This window comes from Phocoena sinus, chromosome X (assembly GCF_008692025.1).
Source record: "Phocoena sinus isolate mPhoSin1 chromosome X, mPhoSin1.pri, whole genome shotgun sequence".
Lineage (NCBI taxonomy): Eukaryota > Metazoa > Chordata > Mammalia > Artiodactyla > Phocoenidae > Phocoena > Phocoena sinus.
In genome coordinates this window covers 91,785,963-91,807,881 of record NC_045784.1, presented here as the reverse complement: position 1 = coordinate 91,807,881, position 21,919 = coordinate 91,785,963, and the positions used below count along the sequence as shown (strand labels likewise).

Here is a 21,919-nt window from a genome sequence, read left to right as displayed (position 1 = left end):
CATCTGCTCTAGACGCTTCGGTAAACGGCTTTCCATCAGTTGCCCCACGAGCATGACAGCGTGTTCCCCAGAGCGTGACAAGCACCTGGATCCAGTCAGCAAGATGATTTGAATTTCCTTTCACCGAGGCTCACTAGGGTAAACTAGCCTGGGGCACAGTCTTAGGGGGACCACTTGTGCCCCGCTGGAGAGGAGCGTTGCTATAGTGAGGGCCCTGGCAGGGAGGGCGGACGTCTGGGCTAGGGGATTGAGGGATTATGGGTAAAAGCAATGAAACAGGGCAGGGGTCGGCAAACTCTGGCCCACAGGCCAAATCCAGCCCTCTGCCAGTTTTTGTCCAGCTCATGGACTAAGAATGGTTTTATACATTTTTAAATGCTTGGAAAAAATTCAAAAGAACCTTATTTTGTGACATGTGAGAATCACATGAAATTCACATTTCAGTGTCCCGTAAACAAAGAGATATTGGAACACAGCCAGGCCCATGTGTCTATGCGTTGTCGACGGCTGCTTTCGTGCTGCAGTGGCAGGGCTGAGTAGTTGCGACAGGGACCTTCATGGCCTGCCGGCCAGGCCTAAACTATTCACTTATCTGGCCCTTTATAAAAAAAGTTTGCTAACCTCTGAAATTGAGAAAAGGGGGCACAAAAGAGCCTAGAGGAATACTGTAAACGAATATAGCCTCCTACTTTACATTTTATCTTTTCTTTTTGTCCGCATCGCGAGGCTTGCGGGGTCTTAATTCCCCAACCAGGGATCGAACCCAGGCCCTGGGCAGTAACAGCGCGGAGTCCTAGTCACTGGACCTCTGGGGAATTCCTGAAATTTTTTATTGTATTTTTTTGCCTCCTACTTTCACCATTTTACCAGAGGCGGGACCAGAGCACCACAGGAGGTAAGAGGGAGAAGAAGGAGGAAGAGGACAGAGCATGCCACCTGAAAGATCTAATGGAGTCTCTCCCGTCCCCCCAGCCAAGGACAAGCGCCCCCGAAGGGTTCCCTCCCCCTTGCTGCCCTCACTGACCAGGCCCACAGTGTTGAACAAAACGCCCGTGAACGTCGGAAGTTCATTCAGAATTCGAAGATACTGGAGTTTGGCCTGAATGGCAGAGCCCTGTGGAAACAACCGACTCAGAAATATGAGAAACTTGAGGTGCACAGGAAAAGCAAACCCATGTTCCCAGGAAGGAGGGTCAACAGCTTAGGACAGGCACTAGTCAGACCAGTCAGAGAGCCCCACTGTGGGACGCTCGGGAGAACCACAGGAAGGTTCCAGTTTGGACAGCCCTTGCCAGACTCTAGCATCCCATCTCCCTTCCTAAACCCTCCTCCTATCCCCTGATCTTCATTCCTGAAGAATCCAGCTTACTCATTTTGTTCCCCGGTTAATTTCGACGCCCTTCCCCAACTCCAACACCCCACGACATCTATACCTCTCTCCTGAGATCCCTGATGGCCACTAGGTACTGGCCCTCCCCAACTGGGGGTCGCACTCAGTACCTTTATCCTGAGCACCTCTAAGTCCCGAGCCTGCTCTTCCTCTGGCAGAAAAGTCTCCATCAGTGGTACCCGCATCCCCCGGGCACTTGAGCCAGAAACCTGTGAGTCACACTGGACTCCTCCCTCAGCCTCTCACCTGAGGGCCACCAGTCACCAGATCATCTTGATTCTACCTCCTAACTCCCTCTCCACCCTACCCATCCCTCTTCTCTAGCCCCGTGGTCATTGCCTGGATGTCCCCCACTTGCATCACGGTGGCAGCCGGGTTACCTTCAGTACTAACCCTCCTTTCCCTCCATCCGTCCACATTTTCAGTTAGAGGGAACAGCCTAAAACATAATCACACCACTGGCCGCTTAAACCCTTCAGTGGCTCCATGCTGCCTACAGGGTGAAGGATAACCCCTTTCCACGGCACACGAGGTCCTCCGTGAACAGGTTCCTGCCAACCTCTTTGGCCTCCTCTCTTGCCCGCACCCCACTCAGGCAGCTTCCTCGAACCCTCCGCACTGGTTTATGCTGATCTCTTTGGGTCTCCCCGCCTGGGAAAGTCTTCCTCCCCGCAACTCATCTAGACAAACTTCTATCTGTCCTTTAAGACCCAACTCTGGCATCAAATGCACCGATTCCTGGCCTTTTCCATCTCCTTCAGGCTGGGCTGGCTGCTGTTCCTCCGCGCTTCCAGGGCACCTGCACTGGTCGCACTGTGTTGTGACTACCTCTTGTTTCCCCACCAGCCCGTGCCTGACTTGAGGGCAGAGACCGGGCCTTCTTCATCTTTGTATCTCCAAATACAAAGATGGGGGGCGCTCAGAAAAAGTGTTTGCTGAGGAGATGGTTGGGAGCCCTGAAGCTCTCAGCTGGGAAGAAAACAATCTGATTAAAGATGCACAGCAAAGTAGGAATGGCTTAACTCTCCGGGGAAATCTGCATCTTAAAAGAGAAGCTAGTTGGTAATGCAGGGAATCTGGCATGGGTGGAATATAAGGGGGCAACTGTGTCCAGTGTCTCCATCTGCATGTGGATTCTGGTGCCCCTCACCACCCGCCTGCCTCCTAGGCAAGCAGACCGAGCCCTGCAAGCCTGAGAAGGGCCTGCGGGGCTGGGAAGGCAGGGAATGGGAAAGTGCAGGAGAGCACAGCAGTGACCTGAGTCCTCCACCTGCCACCCGGCGACCCATTCTCCAGGTCAGGCCTTGTCCCATGGGGCTGGGCTTTTATCTCCCAGAATTCCCTGTACCAGGGCTGATGAATTAGAAAGCTGATGAGGGACAGAGCAGTTGTTTCCGTGGGAAACACGTCTCCCCAGGGTCCAGTGCTGTCCACACGACAAGTACTTCATCAGCACTGACTAAATGGGTGGAACGACCCAAGAATATTCTCCTCCTGCACCTTTGTCCCTTTGCTTTGAGGACCCTGGGCTCTCCCAGTGACTTGCCACTGAGCAGTCTCTGGGGGTGTCTCAGGCTTGGGGAAAACCCCTCTCCACAATCATGCCCCATATCTGGCCAAGCTAGATGTGTATCCAAGTCAAAAACAGTGGGGAGGGTTCCCCAGAAGACCACACCTGCTGGGAAACCACACAGGAGTCCCCCATGGCCACTAGTGCCCGAGCAGGGTGCCCGGTGGCCTACTCTGGATACCTTGGTGCTGCTGGAAGGATGTGTTTGGTGCGCCTTCAGCTGCTGAGAGAGAGATTTCCGGAGGTTCTTCTCTTTGATGCCCTGTAGGAGGGAGGGGGGAAGAAAGGGTTCCAGGCCCCACTCCTTCCTAAAAGCAGAAGAAAAGTAAGAAATTAGAGAGACAAGGTGAGACAGAGAAAGCAAAATGGTAAGACAGAAACTAGCTGAAATATGAGACAGAGATGGAGGAATGGAGATTAGGAGAGAGAGACAGAGAGGGGCTGGAGGCAGGCGAGTAACATTGGCCACAGTTCTCTAGTAGAAGCTGTAGCCCAAGGGCATCCTGGTCTAGGTGTGAGGAATTCCAATTCTCACTCCCATCCCAGGCCCACATTCCTAAAACGCAGAGCACAGCTCAACCACTGCACCTTCTCCCTACACAGCTATTTGCCCCCATCCTGAAGGGCCCTGGCGCAACTCACTCCACATTCTTGAGTGAGATCTTCTGACTAGGTCGAGTAGCTGAGACAGTGATATAGATGTGGAGGGCAGCAAGGCCCAAAAGCATCTCTGGCTTGGGGTCCATTCCAAAGCGTTCTCGGATGACATCGTTCCGACTCTGTGAGAGAGGGCAGTCCAAACCCGTCAGTTAAAGGAGACGTTCCCTCCCCACCCCCCACCCCACCCCACGGACTCCCTTATATCCTAGAAAAAACTCGTGGTGTAAGTAAGCATCCTAGATCCAGCGGAAGAGGAAGATTCTGCCCTTGGGGAAGAGGTAACAGAGGAACCTCAGGTCTCAGAGACACTATTTGCTTCATTCAGTGGATATTGGACAGCCCCCTTCTCAGTGACTGGTACACACAATGGCAAGGCACAAATGGTCAGAACATCTAGGGCGCTGCAAAAGTGAGACATGGCACCACTCCCTTTCTTTCCTCCTGTTACAAGAGACCTTTCTGCCTTTTCTCTGGGGCCTATACTCACCGCCCCCCAGCCCCAGCCATGGGAGGCTCCTCTACCAGCTCAGATGGGAACAAAGGAAGAGAGACATTGGGAGGGATTCTCTACAGGTCTCTGGCCCAGAAGCCCACAGTGAGAGATGGATTGCAGGGATGGGGCAGATATTCTTTCCTTGGGGTCTGCAGATCAAAGCAGTGATGAGTCAGTCTTCCCTATGCTATCTTAAAAAGGGTCTCCTGGAACTACTGGCCAAAGGTATGACAACCCCCAAACCCTGAAGGTCAGAATCCCAGCTATCAAGGATTCAGCCTTGGTTAGACCAGTTGCCCATTGTGCTGAGGTGAAACCAGGATGAGCTAAGAGACTAGAGAGCCACAGTGGTATCACTACAGCATAGGAGAGAGTGTAAAAGGAATACTCCATCAGTGATCATCTATGCAGAAAATCCAATGGAATCTACAAAAAAAAAACTACTAGAACTAATGAGTTAGCAAGGTTGCAGGATATAAGATCAATATACAAAACCAACTGTATTTCTACATGCTTGCAACAATCAGAAATTAAAGTTAAAATCAAAACCATTTACAATAGCATCAAAAAATGAAATAATTAAGGATAAATCTGTCAAAACATGTGAAAGACCTGTACGTTGAAAAGTAGAAAACACTGCTGAGAAAAATTAGAGAAGACCTAAATAGATATATATTGTGTCCATGGGTTGGAAGACTCAAACCAATGTATAGATTCAACACAATCCCAATCAGAATCACGGCAGGTTTTTGGTAGAAATTAACAAACTAATTCTAAAATTCACATAGAAATGCAAAGGACCTAGAATGGCCAAAACAACTTTGAAAAAGAACAAAGTTGGAGAACAAACACTACCTGATTTTAAGACTTATTATAAAGCTACAGTAATCAAACGAGTGTGATGTTGGCATAAAGATAGACACATAGATCAATGGAATAGAATGGAGAGTTCAGTAATGACCCACACATATACAGGCAACTGATTTTTCACAAAGGCGCAAAGGCAACTAAACGGAGAAAGGATGGTCTTTTCAATAAATGGTGCTGGAACAATTGGATCTCCATATGGAAAAAAGAAGAACTTTGGTCAATACTTTGTACCACATATAAAAGTTAACTCAAAATGGACCACACACATAAATGTAGAACCTAAAATGATAGCACTTCTAGAAAAAAATAAGAGCAAAATCTTTGTGACCTTGGATTAGGCAAAGACTTCCTAGATATGACATCATAAGCACAATCCATAAAAGAACAAACTGACAAATTGGACTTCATCAGAATTCAAACTTCTGCTCCGTGAAAGACACTCTTTGGAGACTGAAAAGACAAGTTAGAGACTGGGAGAAAATAATTGCAAATAACATACAAATGACTTGTATCCAGAATACACAAATAACTCTCAAAACTCAATAATAAGTAAACAAACAACCCCAATTTAAAAAGTGGGCAAAAGATTTGAATAGACACTTCACCAAAAAAGCTGTATGATGACAAGGAGGCACACGAAAAGGTGTTCAACATCATTAGTCATTAGGGAAATGCAAATGCAAACCAGAATGAGATACCCCTGCATGCGATTAGAATGACGGAAACTTAAAAAATACTGCTAACACCAAGCGCTGGTGAGGATGTGGAGAAACTGGGACTCTAACACACGGCTGGTGCTTACATAAAATGGTACAGCCACCTTGGAAAACAGCATTGGAGTTTCTTCAAGAAATTAAAGAAAGATAGATCTACCGTATGAATCAAGCCATTCCATTCTTAGGTATTTACCCAAGAGAAAAGAAAGCATATGTCATACAAAGACTTGTACGTGAATGTTCATAGAAGTTTTATTTGTAGTAGCCAAAAAGGAATGAACTACTGATACACACAACAACATGGGTGGACCTCAAAACCATTATGCTGAGTGAAAGAAGTGAGATCAAAATAAGTGTTCACACCGTATGATTTCATTTGTACAAAACTGTAGAAAACGCAAAGTAATCTGCAGTGACAGAAAGCAGGTCAGTGGCTGCCTGGAGATGGGAGTATGAATTACAAAGGAGTCTGGGGAGGCTTTTGGGGGTGTTGGATGTGTTTAATATCTTGAGTGCGGTGATGGTTTCGTGGATATAAACATATGTCAAAACTTATCACACTGCCATTTTAAATACGTGCAGTTTGCCGTGCGTCAGTTAGACCTCACTAAAGCTGTTCAGTATAAAAAAGGAATACAGCTGAACGCATCATCACAAAGGGGAGAGAGAGGGTGGACAAGGTCTTGTCACCAAATTCCAAACTATTTGAACTAAACATCCATCTCTGCACCCAGCAAACATCCACTCATCTTTCAAGGCTAACAGCATGCATGCACCACTTCCTCTGTGAAGCCTGCCTTGTGCCCCTCCCAGGCAGAGTTGGCAAATTGCTTCCTGAGCGCCCCTACTGACATTGTACCCTGCCATCCTCACAGTGCGTGCCTGTCACACTGCCTTTATTTGTGCACATATCTGCCTATGAGCTCTAGCGATCTAGGATAGTACTTTGACCACCTTGATTGTCAGCACCTAGCACAGGGCCTGGCCCAGAGTAAGTGCTCAGCAAGTGTTTCTGGATGAACTGAATTGGGAACCGTCTCCTCAGTGGAGCTCGGGACTGGGGATTGGGACCTCCTGTTACTCAAATGCACTTGTTAAACCAGGGTATGCTGTGAAGATGCCAGAGTTACTGGGGTTGCTTCCTCCTGAAAACTGATAAGATCTGTCTAGACAAACAGACAAGACTTGGAGCCAGAGCCAGCTCAGGTCGCCAGGCCAACCAACTTGACCATGGCCTACAGTGGTAGCAGAAAATAAGAGAGCCTTCAGAGCTACCTGAAGGTTGGAAAAACTTACATAGCGACTTCATTGTGATGGCAGAACAGCCTGCCAGCTTGTTTGTCCATTGGTCTGTCTGTCTGTGTATCCCCAAGCCAGACTCTACCTGGATGTACAGGTACTCGAAAGCAGCAGGATCCCGACGCAGCAGCTCCACCGGGTCTTTGGGAAAGAAACTTATCCGGAAGAGGCATTTCATTCCATGATAGTGTGTCCGCTGCACTACCTGAATCCCAGGGGTGAGAGGTAGGAGGAAAAGAGAGCTGGGATCAATGTCTGGGTGCCAGGAGTCAGCTCGGCGGCTCTTCAAGGCAGGGCCTGGCTGATTCCAATTACCACTGGGGAAAGTGATGAGGAGCTAAGTCTTTTCTGCCCTTCTGACCCAAAGTGACTAGAATTTTCGAACCACTTATCCACAACTTGGCCTTTATCAACAACCTAAGGCCCAGGACATGAGGTAGGAAGCAAGGGCCCCTGGCAACTTCTCTGACTCTTCTTGCTGTGGGGCTAATGCCTTTGCCTTGCAGAGGGGCTCAGCCTCAAGCAAAGGAAGTTGCTTATGAGAAACCAAATCAAAGACTTAAACTCCCATTTGGAGGTGTAGCTGAAACAAGTTGGCAATATACCAGTAACTGCTGAAGCTGGGATGGGTAATGAGGGTTCATTATCCAATTCCTTCTACTTTGGTGTATATTTGAGATTTTTTTGTAATAAAAATGCTTAAAAATCCCATTTGGAACAAGAGACCAGTTGGATCCACAAGGCCCCTTGCGGGGTGGGGAGGCGCTTAGGCCTCCCTCCAGGCAGGACACCCACCTTTCCTTCACAGGTGGGAACCTGTGAGTCTCTGGACTGCATCTGGCTGAGAGCTAAACTTGAAGAATTCTTCTTTCCTAAATCCTTTCATTTTTGCGTGTCTGATTTCAGCTTTTGTTTCGCTTCCTTCAGACATTTCTTCCCAGCCGTCCCCTCTCCAACTCTCTTCCCTCCCTCCCTGGGAATATATATTTTTTAAAGCAACTGAGAAATTATTTATTTATTTGGCCGCGGCACGTGGCATGTGGGATCTTAGTTCCCTGACCGGGGATTGAACCCCCGTCCCCTGTATTGGAGGCGCGGAGTCTCAACGACTGGACCACCAGGGAAGGAAGTCCCCACTCCCTGGGAACATTGATTGGCCCTGGTTGCCTCTCTTACTCTCCATGGTGCATCACCACTGGTAAAATACTATCGAGCAATCCTGGATTTCCTTGGCCTTTTTCCAGAGGCTGGGAAGATAAGACACTTCCTCCTACTCTACTTTGGAACTTGACACGGGTGACATGCTGTCCATGCTTGGTCGCACTCAGCCCGTTCCCAGCCCACATGTGTCCTAGCCTCAGAGGTCTCACTAGACTCCACTCGCTCATCCTTCCATATTACAGCCTTCACCCTGAAGGTAAAGTTTCCCCTCGCAGGAGGAAAAGTCTAGCAGGACCTCCAGGAGACAGTGGAGTTGACACTGCTTTCCCCACTAGTGACCGCCAAGACTAACAACTGTCATGCCTTTCTTAGGTCACAAGAGACATTTTACAGAGTTCTTTTTGGCTGTGCTGTGTGGCTTGCGGGATCTTAGTTCCCTGACCAGGGATTGAACCCGGGCCCTTGGCAGTGAAAGCACAGAGTCCTAACCACTGGACCTCCAGGGAATTCCCAAGAGACATTTGAAAAGGCCTCTGTGGGTGGGTCATAAAGATCTTGATTGAGAATTGGGACTTCTGGGAGCTGGCTGAGCATATCATGATGAATTTTCCAGAAGGAGAGTACCTGGTGGCCTCTTCTCTACTAAAGGCCATCTGCAAAGCTATCAGGCCAGGACAAAGCAGTTACTTACATAAGCCAGGGGCTGCTTGTCCTGGAGAAGCAGGAACTTGTGGTTCTGTTCTGGCCCGGCATACTCAAGGACAAGGGCAAAGTGCTCAATGTACCTCAGGGAAAGCCGGTCCTGTAATGTCACCATGACATCCTGTGAAAGACAAAAGAGCCTTGAGAGAGAGATCCCTTCCAGCTCTAAGATACTCTAAGCACCCAAAATGGGAGAAGGGGACTGAACATCCAGAAAGATAGTCCTGGGGAGAAGGCTGAAGCTGGGAAAGTGGGCCAGACAGAGACACCGGCCTTTATGGTAGCCCAGGCATGGTGCTCCAGGATGAGGAGAATGACCCGGGAGTGCTGTTCAGAGGCCTGGGCCCTGGGGAACACCACAGGTGCAGGGGGTGGAGGGAGGTGTTTCTGAACTTGGCCGGGCCAGGCATATGGCAAAAGAAGGTCATGGTCCTTCCTCCCCCTCTCTCTCCTTTCATTCAACAAATTGTCTCCTGAGTGTGTCCTAAGTGCCAGGCACTGTGTTGGTTCTTCCCTCAGCTTCTCACATAAGTCAGAATGTTCACTCTGGTTTGTCCGGCAACTTAGGAATTAACAAAAGCCAAAGCCACAATTACATGATTAAAAAGTGGACGATTTCTGGATTCATAACCTAAATTGAATGACTGGAGTTACTGGCAAAATGTTCATCTTTGATTTAGCTGGCTTTTAGAGACGATCAATTTAGCAACTTGAAAAACGCATCCACGCAGAGGAACAATGTCACGTGTTTTATGCACAGTCATGAATTTGACTACTTCTGCTCTGCTGCCCTACGTTTGATATTAGGGTGTCTGGAAGCAGATCCATGGGGGCTGCCCACATGTCAGTTTTGAGACTTCTACCATCTATTTGCTGTGGCTTCAGCACACACCGGCCTCCAGCGTGTGTGTTCGTAGAATCGGCATCGCTCAGCCTCCGAAGGCCGGAAAGAAGCAGGCTTGGGAATGCGAAGCTCCCTTCCAGCCAGGGTTGCCAAACAAGCCCCTCAGTGAACATTGACAGCTGTTTAGCTATTCAAATGTTAGGCTGGAAATTGGTGGGTACTTGAGAATATCTCTTTGTATTATCCAAGTAGTCACAGAGGCGCCAGTGTTGCTGAAGTGCTGGCAGGGAGAGACGAGATTTTCTCTGCAGTTCGGCTGCTTTGGGACTGTGGACGGCCAAGCTGGTGATTGCCAACCGGTGTTACAAGTCTAACAGCTCCCATGCCAGGCTGTCAATTCACCCAGGTACCTCTCTGGGACAAGCGGCCTGGCAGCCTGTCCAAGTTCCAATGAACAGCCAGTGCACCCTCCCTGAAGTCATGGTAAGGTCACAAGCCAGGGGACGCTGCTGTCCTGGAAGGCTGGGGCTACCTGGAAGCACTAACGGCGGTGACATTGTGAGGTGGGAGGACGCTCAGAGGAGCCTCCACGGGGAAAGAGAGGAGTAAATGCTCCAGTGTGGAGACAGATCGACAACGGACATGCCGGTCCATGATTTAACATAAAGGAGGATTCTGACACAGAGAGATACCCACATCTGGAGGAGGGGAACTTGGACACCTCTGGGGTGGCCTAGTTTCAATGTCCCTCCCATAGACGGAAACCTTCAATAGTCAAGAGACCATTCTGCGGCACCCTAAGGAGTGTGTTTTGGTCCTAAGTCCCCTGGGGGACCCACCCAGGCCTAAGCCTTCCTGAGAAACTCTCGGTTCAATCAACACGGGTTAGGCCCGGGCTCTTGCAACTCGGGTGCTACTGGCGCTTTGGACAGGACAATTCATCATCCGGGGACTGTCCCATTCCTTGCAGGACATTTAGCATCTCTGACCCTGAGACGCTAAACGCCAGTAGCATGCCAAACCATGGGGATGACCCCAAATACCCTCAGACGTTCCTAAAAACTACCTGGGAGGGGACAGTGCCAACGCTGGCTGAGAACCGCTGGCAAGGCCAATTCTGAACACCTGATAACGCCTCTCAGGGCAAGTTTCCTGGCCCAGGGCTTGCTTTTATTTATAGGGTTGTCTTAGCCCCAGCAGGGGCACCTCAGGACATTCGTGGGCCAAGGTGGGTTTTCTGGGCAGGCAGCACTGATTGCATGGAAACATTCATTCTGGGGATGGCATTCTCTTTCTGGAGAGAATCCAGAAGAAGCAGGAGCAGATATTTCTATCCCAGAGCAGAGCTGAACCTGGGGGTTAATGGTACATCGCCTCTCCTCCTCAGGACTAAGGGAATAACTACAACTTCTAGATGCCTGGCTGAGCCGTTAAGAATCAGAGCTCATTAATTGCTCTTCCTGGGAAAGGAATAGCCAAAGGGACTGTTGGTGGACTTTTCAAATCTTGGTTCAGTGCTTAAGAGCTGGTTGGTATTTAAAAAGCAAGCCATGGCTAAGCTAGTCTCCTGAGAGATGGTTTGTTGATTTCTGTGTGTAAACTTGCGTAGGTGTTATTGTATCAATTTAAATCACTTTTGCTTTATAAATGTTTTAATGATCTTCATACTCCTTAGCTCCTAAGAGTCTTGAAGGACGCAGTGTAACATGGACACGAAACAGTTAGCAGATGTGTGCACACATGCGTGCACGTGTACATGCGTGCACGCACGCACACACATACACACAAACAGTCACTAGCACACAGTTGGGCATTCAACTTTCCCTCACCACAGTCATCCGAGGACTGTATGTTTTTGCAACAGGGTGCTCCCAGAAGCAGGAGTTCAAAGACCAAGACCACCTTGCTCTGGTAGCAAGCGGCTTGGTGCAGACTCAGAGGAACCCAAGGACCAGCAGTGGGGTGTGCTCCAGAGGAGAGCACCTCCTAAGAGAGGACAACACCAATCCGGGAGAGGAGACCCTGTGGGTACCTTAACAGTGGTCCGGCCATCAAACGTGAACGACTTGATCTGCCCATTTTCTAAGAAAACCTTCAGGACATTGGGGATGAGGAGAAGAGCTTCTTTCTTCATCATCTTCTGTGAACAGGCAGGGAAAGGACAAGGAGGGGGACTCATTTAGAAGGAGAAGGGAAGCCAGAGGAGGGGCGTGGAAAGGAAGAGAAAGGAGTGAGTGAAGGAGACAGGGAGCCAAAGGTATGGAAGGACAGAGATACAGAGGAAAGAACCCATCAATGATAACGTTAACGTGGAGACCAGAACCGAATTCTCCAAGAAGACACTGGGCCATATCCAAAGCTCACCCTTCATTCGATGTCACTGCACATCCACAGTCTACTGTGGCTCAAAGCTCCACAGCTCAGAGGGGGGCTTGGCCCATAGAGACCACCACACTCTGAAGGGCTGATGGAAGGCCTTAGGAGCCTGCCTCACTCACCTGCTCCTATCTCCTGACTCCTGCCTTTCCACCTGGCCCTTCACACATCGAGATCACTTCCATGTCCATGCCTTTGCTCTGCCAGTCTCCCTCCCTCAAGGCATCCTAGGTCTTCTGTGACCTGGCCCCTGCCTACTTTTCCAGAGTCACATCTTACCATTCCCGGTACCCACAGTGCTCTTTCATGCCTGCATACCTTTAAGAACTCATCATTCAGGGACTGCCATAATCCCTGCAGGACATTTAGCGTCTCTGACTCTGACATAATAAATGTCAATAACATGCCAAATCGTTGGGATGACCCCAAACACCCTCAGATGTTCCGAAAAGCTTTCTGAGAGTGGGAGGTACTGACCCTGACTGAGAACCACTGGCAACGCCCATTAAAGAAATATTTAATTAATTAATTTATTTGGCTGCACTGGGCCTTAGTTGCGGCACACAGGATCTTCACTGCCGCGTGAGGGATCTTCACTGCGGCACACGGGATCATTTAGTTACGGCATGTGGGATCTACTTCCCTGACCAGGGATCGAACCCAAGCCCCCTGGATTGGGAGCACAGAGTCTTAGTCACCGGACCACCAGGGAAGCCCCCAAAGCCCATTTTCGAATACCCGGGGCTACAGCAAGCGCGGAGGACCGGGGTCTAGCCTTACACTAGTAGTGACCTGGCACACATACACAAATCCACTAGAGAACAACAATAACACCAAATCAAACCAACAGGTATAAGACAGCTAAGGTCTCCTAGATGAGGTGAATTGGATTTTGATTTTAAAGGAGGTGGCAGGCGTGGACTATTAGAGAGGCCAGACAAGAACAGTCCAGATCTAGGGACTGTCACGGACAAAGTATGAAAACATAAGCAAGTCCTCCTGGGTCAGGGTGTGGTAGGAGGAGGGGGGTGGTGCTATCGTGACATCAGATCATTTCGTGATGGAGTCAAGCCACAGTGGGGAGTGATGGGATCTAAAGTTGGAAAAGTGACTCCCCGGTTCTCTCCCTGATCCCGAGACGCCTCGCTCCCGCCAAGCCCAGAGGCCCCGGATTCCCAGGCTGACGATGCTCAGCGGTGGCTGGTTTTATTTAGCACACTGGGTTGGACTCAGATAATTACTTAATTGATCTTGCTTAAAAATAGAGCTGGCAAGGAACACCCACAGGATTTATTTTTGCTCTGGCTACTTAATAAAGCCCTGGAACACCAAGAGAAAGGGATGGTAGGGTAGCTGGGAGTCACCTGGGCCTGGACTCCCCCCGGGACCTGACCGGTGGTGAAGCTGCTACGGTCCACACTGGGGTGGTGGTGGTGGGGGTGTATTGTGACATCATTTCCTGAGCACAGCGAGAGTGAGAAGGTTAATCCCTGTGTCTCTCCCAGACAAGAGCCTCTACCATGCTTGGTGGCCTGTCCGGGAGCCTGTCCTGGAGCGACAGAGTAACCCTGGGGGGCTTCTAGCTACACTGGGGCATTTATGTGCAGATTGGTCTGCAGTGGGGGCCGGCTTCTGCCTGTGGCTAGATGTGACATGTGGAGAGGGGAATCATGGGGGAGGAAGGGGGAGTGGGGAAGGGAGCGGAAGAAAGAGGAGGAAAAAGGAGGGAAAGAAGGGGAGGGGGAGGAGAGGAGGGATTCTTCACTGGGTGGCCTGGCCTTGGTGGGTTACTCGGTGATGCCAAGACAGGATAGGCTGTACCTATCTGTACTCTCCAAATTCAAGCCTCACTTCCTCTGGGTGTTCAAGGGTTCAGGACACAAATGTCCCCTTAGTGACTTGGACCTCAGGATCTGCTTTACTCCGATCCACAAGGACTCCACACGGCTCCCTTTCCTCTCTGCTCACTGGCCCCGGCTTCTCTTCAACCTCTTCTTCTGTGACTGACACGGGGCTCAGCCACCAATTATTCCGATGGCTTAGCCAATGGGGCCCAGGTGTCACTTGGGCTTCACAGCCTTCCTTGAACAGGGATGGAGGAGGGCCTAGGTGGAGTTTGGGTATGAGAGTCAGGGAAATGGAGACGGAAGACACCTCTGTCCTCTATCCATCCCTTCGTCTGGGTGGCTCTGCCTCAAAGAACTATAGGGGTGCCTGGCAACCCACTGATTTCTCCACTCAGGCTGGGCCTCCTAGCTTGTCTCAGCTGCAGCTGCTCCTCACTACAGAAATGCCACGGGCCTCCCGAGAGCCCAGCCCAGGGCAGCCTGTAAATGCACACAGTGCCTGTTAGTTCCGGCTGTCCTTCCCTCACCCACCACCATGGGATATCACCAACTTCTGCGGATTCCTAGAGGACCCGGAGTTATCATCCATGGCCGCTTAATACACATCTTTCTGCGCTCCACCCACCTCTTCTCATTTGCTTATCTGGAACAGATGGCTCAGTTCACGTTAACCCCACAAAGCAGTGAGAAAGAGTGGGCTGGCCATGACCCCCCAGATTGGCCGCTGCATGGCATGGGCGGTCAAGCATCACCTGCTCCTCGAAATCATACCACCCTGCAGTGGATTCTATACTGTCTCAGTCTGAGCCGCTTGTACTCCCAACATCACTGGGAGGTATCCAGAGGCAGGGAACAGGCATTTATTTTGCATCCCTTGTAACGCTGGGAACACAGCCGGTGCCTACTAAAAGCTCTGTGACTTAATGAGTCTATATCATTTCCCCCAGGCTGCTTCACCCTTCACTGCACCGTCTTCTCCAATTGAGACCTGGAGCTGTGGGATCACTTCAACATGAAGAGAGCTCAATGTCACCACCTCTTCAGAAAACCACTATTTCCTTCCTTCAAGTAGCCAAACGATGCTTATGGAGCACTGTGCTAGAGACGGAAATTTCTTGAAGCACCGTGAGGATTCTGAGTGTACTGATACATATTCCTTCTCCCCACAATGCCCAGGGCTTCTCTGGATGCCACACACCCCTCACTCAATACCCACCCAGAGTCCCGAGGTCCCCGCTCCAACCCCTTCATCATAATGCTGTCCATTCTGAGGAGCAGCAGATGAGCAACTGGCCCAGAGCGAGACCTCGACGGCCAGGCCGACTCTGGCCAAGGGCCGAGGGGAGGAGGCTGAAGCTGCACTTACTGCATCTGTTTCTCCAACTGCCACCTGCTCAGAAAATCGGACCTTCACGGGATTGGATCTCAGCTTGGCCTTCTTCGCGGCACTGATGAAGGCGGATTTGGGGGACTGGAAAAAGAACAGAGAGGGCTGGTGAGTTCTCCATGCCTGGGAAAAACCTGACCTTTGCTGCATGGGACTTAAGATGTCTCTGTATGGGTACCCTTTGCCCTGCTGATCAATAAGCCAATAAATAAGTATTGATTCCCTACCAGGTGCAAGGCAACGTGCTAAGTGCTTCCTTAGGTGACTGGTATGTTCCCTGTAAGCTGGGCATGAATCGAACTGGAGTAAGTTGAATCCCATTATTAATGCTCTAGGCCTAGGGGAGTTTGCAAAAATTCTTTGTAATAACACGCACTTAAGTTTTATATATTTGATTTTCTTAATGTGAGATATACCTAAATGGTGGTTTTTATTACATCTGAATATGAACATCGCAAAGGATTTACAGAAATAATCTTATTCACTTCAAAGATATGCCCTGCCCCAAGGATGGAGGCTCATAGAAAATATTATTTTAGATGTGGAAGAAAGGAGGCCTAGCCCTCCAAAAGGATTTCTCCATTATTGGGGAGTAGAGCCATTAGGGATTTTACCCAGGTGTCCTGGCTTCCTAGTTCTGGGCTCTCCACTACTTTGTTCATCCAATTCTGTAAGAAATGCTCAATCAGCTAGGCTCTCCAGTTTTCGAAAACTCCCACAAATTCAGCAGGACGCATGGTTAGCAAATGCTGGAAACGAAGTCTTTCCTGGGTGGGCCGTGGATTTGAGGAAATGCAGGAGTCCTGGTGAGGGGCACCCTCACGTCTTTGGGGGCATTTATTCATCCGTGTGACAAATTTAGGGAGGGCCCACTCTGTGCCAGGCACAGTTCTAGGTGATGAGGGATCCAGCAGTGAACAAGATGGGCAAAACTCCCTGGCCTCAGGGAGCGCCCATCCTAGCAGGGACAGACAGACAGACAATAAACACAGAAATATCTCTTAGGTAGCAAATAAGGACACGAGGACAAATCGAGCAGAGTGAGGAACTACAGCAGAGACTGAGGCCGTGAGGGTGGGGAGCGGCCGGGGTGTTATCTTAGACGGGACGGTCAGGGAAGACCTCTTCCAGGACGTGACATTTAAGCAGAGGCCTGAAGGAAGTGAGGTTGAGACCGCCATGAGGACGTCTGGAGCAAGAGCCTTCCAGGAAGAAAGAACAAGGAAGTCTCTGAGGTGGGAGGAGGACTGGGGTGCGTGTGGAACAGCCAGGAAGCCCAGTGTGGCCGGAGCGGAATGACTGAGCGGGGAGCCGCAGAGGAGTCTGGGGGCTGGATCACATAGGGCCTTGTAAGCCGTGTCAGGAACTTTGGATTTTGCTCCACCGGAGGGTTTTGAGCAGACAGGATCCGACTTGCATTTAAAACGGATGCCTCTGTCTGCTGTGTGGAAAACAGTACAGGAGGGTGGCAACCAGAGAAGGGAGACCTGTTCGGAGTCTACTGCAGGAATACAGTTTAAAATATGATGGAGGCTTGGGCCAGGATGGTAATAATGGCGCTGTGATCCCAAGTGAGTGGATTCTGGCTAGATTCTGAAGATAGAACCAAGATGCTATGTTGACGGACTGGTTGTGGGAGGTGAGACAGAGGAGTCAGCTGGAAGAATGGAGATGCCATTTACTGAGATGAGGAAGGGGGAAATCAGGCTTGGGGCTCCTTCAAACCATCTCCCCTACCAGTCTTGACATGGAGCCTGCGAGCCCTACAATCAAGCATTCCTTTGTGTTAAGGCCCTGAAGGGTCCCCACCAGCTGGGAAGGCAATACATTAAGCTATTTTCTGCCATTAACGCTGCGGTTGGGATTCATTTACTAGATCAGCCACAGGAGGGCAGGGCCCTAAGATAAAGACACACCAGCAACAAACGTCCTCGTCAGCTCTTGGGCCCTGGTCCCGGCTGTGTTCTCTTCCGGAGCCGACAATCTCACTCTCCACAGAGGGCGGACTGCAGAAAGCCACTGAGTCTCAGTGCTGGCTAGAGGGCAGAAACACCGGAGGGAGGAGCTTTAAAAAAAACCCCGGGGCTTTTAAAACATTTTTCAATTCCTGGGGATGGGGCCCAGGTATTGGTATCTTTTTAAGCTTCCGATGATTTCAAAATGCAGCTAAGGTTGGGAACCACTGAGCTAAAGGAACCTTAGACTTCTCATCCTGAGCCACAGAGACAATTTGTTGGCAGCAGACAATATAGCACAAGGAAATCCAGGGCTGGAGATCGTTGCAGAAAGCGATTACAGTATTGATTGTTCATGGAAGTCGAGAGATGCCTTTGTGTTGCGCAACTTGGTGCTCAAATCTTGGGTGGAGGCTGTGGGCTGGGGCAGGAGCAAAGGGAGGGGGCAAGATAGAAGGATCTGTACTTCTGTTCAGGCAGCTCTGCTTGACTCCGTCTCCACAGTAGTCACATTTCCACCAGAGGTGCCAGACACAAGGTAGGTGAACTCTTTGTTCTACCTGACAGCCACCCTCTCTTTTCTCTGTGATCATCCGTTATCGAATGCCCTCGTGCACAGTGTGGAATGAGGCATGTCTAGAGACCTGAATGGGCCATTTAGTCCACCCTTCATTTTTACATAAGAAACGGAGGCCAGGGAAGAGGATACAGTTTACTCAAGGCATCAAAATAAGTAGTGGAGCAAAAAACAGAACCCAGATTTTCTGAGTCTTGGATTAGCCGTCATCCCCCACAGCAGACTGAAGCTGGAAGTCCATTCCTGGTCTTTCGTTCGCTGGTCTGGTTCTACCTTGGTCCTAGTGAATGGATTTGAACAAATGAAGAACCCTAACTGGTACCCTCTTATGTATCACGTATGGAGAGGGGACAGCCTCCTCGCTATCCTCAAGGATTACAGTCATTTCCAGTGTCTGTTGTACAGCTGTTTTCAGCTTGTTTGTGCCTCATTCCTCATTGACCCTTGTCCTGTTGGTTTCTAAGACTCCATCCTATTCTCGGTCTTCGGCCTTGATCACTGATGGTGACTCACTCGCTGTCAGCTGGTCTCTGCTACATGTCACAGAGTCACGTCTAGTTTTATGCTGCGACACAGGTGACACCTATCTTGCAGTGTGACTTGAGGGGCTCTCAAAGGTCACCCTGTCCCAAAGCATCTTCAGAGTGCAAATATGGGGCCTGAAGTTCCTGATACTAGAGTCGCTCATTTGAATTAAAGTACTGAGAATTGGGAAGGCCCTGGTCAACATTCAAATGTGGTACCTAGAAGGAATAATGAACCCACTTCAGGGGCCAGCAGACTATGGGCCTGTGTGGGCCAGCTCCTGCCCACCACATATTTTAGTAAATAAAGCTTTACTGGAACACAGCCATTAGGCCTACAAAGCCTAAAGTATTTACTATATGGCGGCCCTTTACAGAAGAAGTTCAGAGTCCTGCACTAACTCATTAGCATGCACTTACCCACTATGTCTAAAACTTACCTGATGATAAGAATCACTGGGAAATGCTCGTTAGAAAACACAGATTTCTAGGCCTACACCAGACTTCAAAAGTCAGAATCTCTGAGAGGGTAGTGCCCAGGAATTGTTGGAAACGTCCTAACGCACTAAGCATAGACTGAGTACCTTAAAGCTGGGAATCTGAGCTCCTGACTGACCCCATTTTTCCTCCAAGCAGCTGGGAGTCTCATTTTGCAATGGGCACCCTTTCTGGCTGAAATGAATTTTGGCCTGAAACAGGGGACTAGAATTGCTAAGTACCTCCGGGGCCATTGCAAGCCCCTTGAAGTAAATATGAAGCCAGCGGCTCCGTGGAATAAGCAACAGAAGAGAGAGGCTGCTTTTCCCTCAGGACTGAATTAGGCAGCTGGTGATTCTTTGACCATTTTTTAATTTGGTGGCTCTATTAGTACAGATTTCAGGGTTGTGTTCACTTATACCTTGGCCAAAGACAGGTATATGGCCAAACGTTTTAGTGTATGATAGGGCCGCACTTTGATAATTGTGAAAGGATTTTAAGAACACGGAGCTCAGGTTCCTGAAGCTTTGACAGCCTCCTGATTTCCCTTTCTGCTGCCTCATTTTCTTTGACACCTGAGCCTACTTATAAGCAATTCCCATAGCCACCACTGTGGGAGCCGGAGACAATGGAGGGCCATCCTGGTGCCAGGGGCCCACTGATAAGGGACCCAGGGGTCTTTCCTTCCTGCATTCGGGACTGCCTAGAGGGGAACATGTCCTCTCCCTGGCTTCCAAGGTCCCCCACAAACCACACATAACCCTCACTCCCCATCTATCGCCTAGTCGGGTGTTCTGCCCACAGCTCCCTGGACACATGGGGCTTCTTCCCACTTCTGTGTCTACCTCACGCTATCTCTTCACCATCCCCACCCTTCAGGGCCCCCAGCGTCCCTTTTGCTCAGCTAAATGCCACCTCTAAAACCCAGCTCAAACTCTACCTTGGTCCTGAACCCTTCCCCAACCTCGTCATTCCCCTCCCTGGGTTTCCTGTAGTACTCCTTGCGAATCCACACCACCGTTGCTCATCTCCCTAACCAGGCTGCGAAAGAAGAGACGACATTTCATATTGCTGTGTCTTCCCCTAGCACCAAGCGCAGAGTACGCAAATAGAAGGCAGTAGTTGATTGCTCGGGTCAATATCAAATTACTTCATCAATTCAGCAGATAGGGTTTGAGTACCTACTCTCTGCCAAGCAGTATACCGAAGAAGCTCTGTGGAAACTAATTCTTCTGCGGTGGTTCCCATTATTTTGGCTTTTTTTTCTGGACAGGTGGTTCCAAGCAGAGGGGACTGAGACTCTTTGGGTACAGGCTAAGTTTTCAAAACCAGAAGACTAGGGTTTCATTTGAAGGGACTGTCTGCTTGCTTTGCCAGGGCTATTCTAGGACACAAGCCAGTACTTTATTTTAAAATATTTATTGAGGGCATATGATGTGAAAAGGTCTAAGGGTACCAAAATGAATACATATTCAGTCAATCACGGGGAATAGTTGGTCACTCAAAGATTAAAGAACACTCTTAAATACATATAGACTTAGTAAGTGGCTATCTACGCAGTATGGTTTGAGGGTCCCTGGGAAAGGATTCCCTGTGACTGCCCAAGATACTCCCCAATGATCTGCCATGGTAACAGTCACTCCTTTAAAAGGAAAATGCCATCAGAAAGAGACTACACATTAGACTGTGTACACTGGCTACATATCAGAATCATTTGGGGAGGGTTTTCAAAAGATCAATACCTGGGCTCCATCCCCAGAGCTTCTAATTCAATTGGTCCGAGGCTAGACCTCAAGGATCAATATGTTTAAGAGCTTCTCAGGAGGTTCAAATGTATAACCAGTAGAGAAGCACTGTATTAGACCATTATCAGCCACAGAATGTAGGAGTGGCAGGGGCCTTAAAGATTGTCTGGTTCAATGTTTCCCAAGTTCTACTGAGCATCAGAATTACTTGTGGCTCTTATTAAAAGTACAGATTCTTGGGCCACAACCTGGACCTGTCAGGAGATTTTCTTCTGGAGACTGTCAAGCTTGAACATGAGAGTCTGGTAAGAGGCACCCATGAGATGCCAAGTGCTACCATGTTCTGTGATGTAGGAGCTGTAACAGTGAACATGTGCTGGGGGTCTTCAAGAAGCTTTCACTTTAACGTGAGAAAAGATTCTCTCGGTTGATTTCTGCTATTCATAGTTGTGTGAGCACTGAACTAATGAATACTGAACAGTTGTTCCTGGGGTATGTGTGTGTGTGTGTGTGTGTGTGTGTGTGTGTGTGTGTGTGTGTGTATCTCACATAGATTATAATCTTAAATTCTAAAAACAACTCATCCTGGTAGATTCGCTTTTCTTTATTTCACCAGGAGAAAATGAGGTTCTGAAGTGTTGTGACTTGCCTGAAGCTGCCCCATTAACAGAGTTGGCATTCAAACCCCATCCAACTGTCCCCAGAGCTGGAGCTTCCTGCACTACACTGCACTGCCCGCTACCATCTCCATCCTCTGGACGGCTCTGCATGACAGCTAAAACAAGAAGACAGAGCATCGTCTTGTTTGACCTCAGCTGGGATTGTGCATTGGGAGACTCAAAATTTTCACGGTGTGTGCATGTCAGCAAATGACCAGGAAACTGCCGTGAGTGTGGATTTTGGAGTCACAAATAAATTTTAGGCAGTGGACGAATCTGCAAATACGGAATCTGTGAATACTGAGGATCGACTGTACGTGTATGCAAGGCTGACATTTGGTCGGGATGCACTGGTATGGCCATACCTGTGGTAAAGTATTGAGGGATTCTCTCCCACTGATCGGTAAGTAGTCAGTGCCCTAAGCTTCCTGGGTGCCACCTGACCTCTCCCCTGGGACCTCTTTATAAAAGATCAACTAAAGGCTTAACACCTGGCACAGTTAGACGGCCTGCGAGACTATGCTCCAGTGCCTGTGGCTGGCTTACATTTTGATTGGAAGGCCCCTCCTGTACAGGCTGCTAATTGTTTTACCTATCACTCCTGTTTTTACAATATACACTCCTGTGTATATGTGCTCACCCACTTTTCAATGTTTCTAGGGTTTAG

The 21,919-nt window shown here is 49.3% G+C and overlaps 1 protein-coding gene across 1 annotated transcript in view; it reads right to left on the bottom strand.

The window, feature by feature from the left end:
* FRMPD3 (FERM and PDZ domain containing 3) overlaps window positions 1–21,919 on the bottom strand; it is an 86,901-nt gene that overhangs the window by 32,648 nt on the left and 32,334 nt on the right. Inside the window, exons 6-12 of the mRNA XM_032618955.1 lie at window positions 15,295–15,399; window positions 11,738–11,845; window positions 8,851–8,982; window positions 7,084–7,203; window positions 3,603–3,739; window positions 3,142–3,268; window positions 1,025–1,114 (exon numbers count right to left, since the gene is read on the bottom strand). Of these exons, the coding sequence (XP_032474846.1) occupies window positions 1,025–1,114; window positions 3,142–3,268; window positions 3,603–3,739; window positions 7,084–7,203; window positions 8,851–8,982; window positions 11,738–11,845; window positions 15,295–15,399 (819 nt within the window). The remainder of the gene's footprint in view (window positions 1–1,024; window positions 1,115–3,141; window positions 3,269–3,602; window positions 3,740–7,083; window positions 7,204–8,850; window positions 8,983–11,737; window positions 11,846–15,294; window positions 15,400–21,919) is intronic.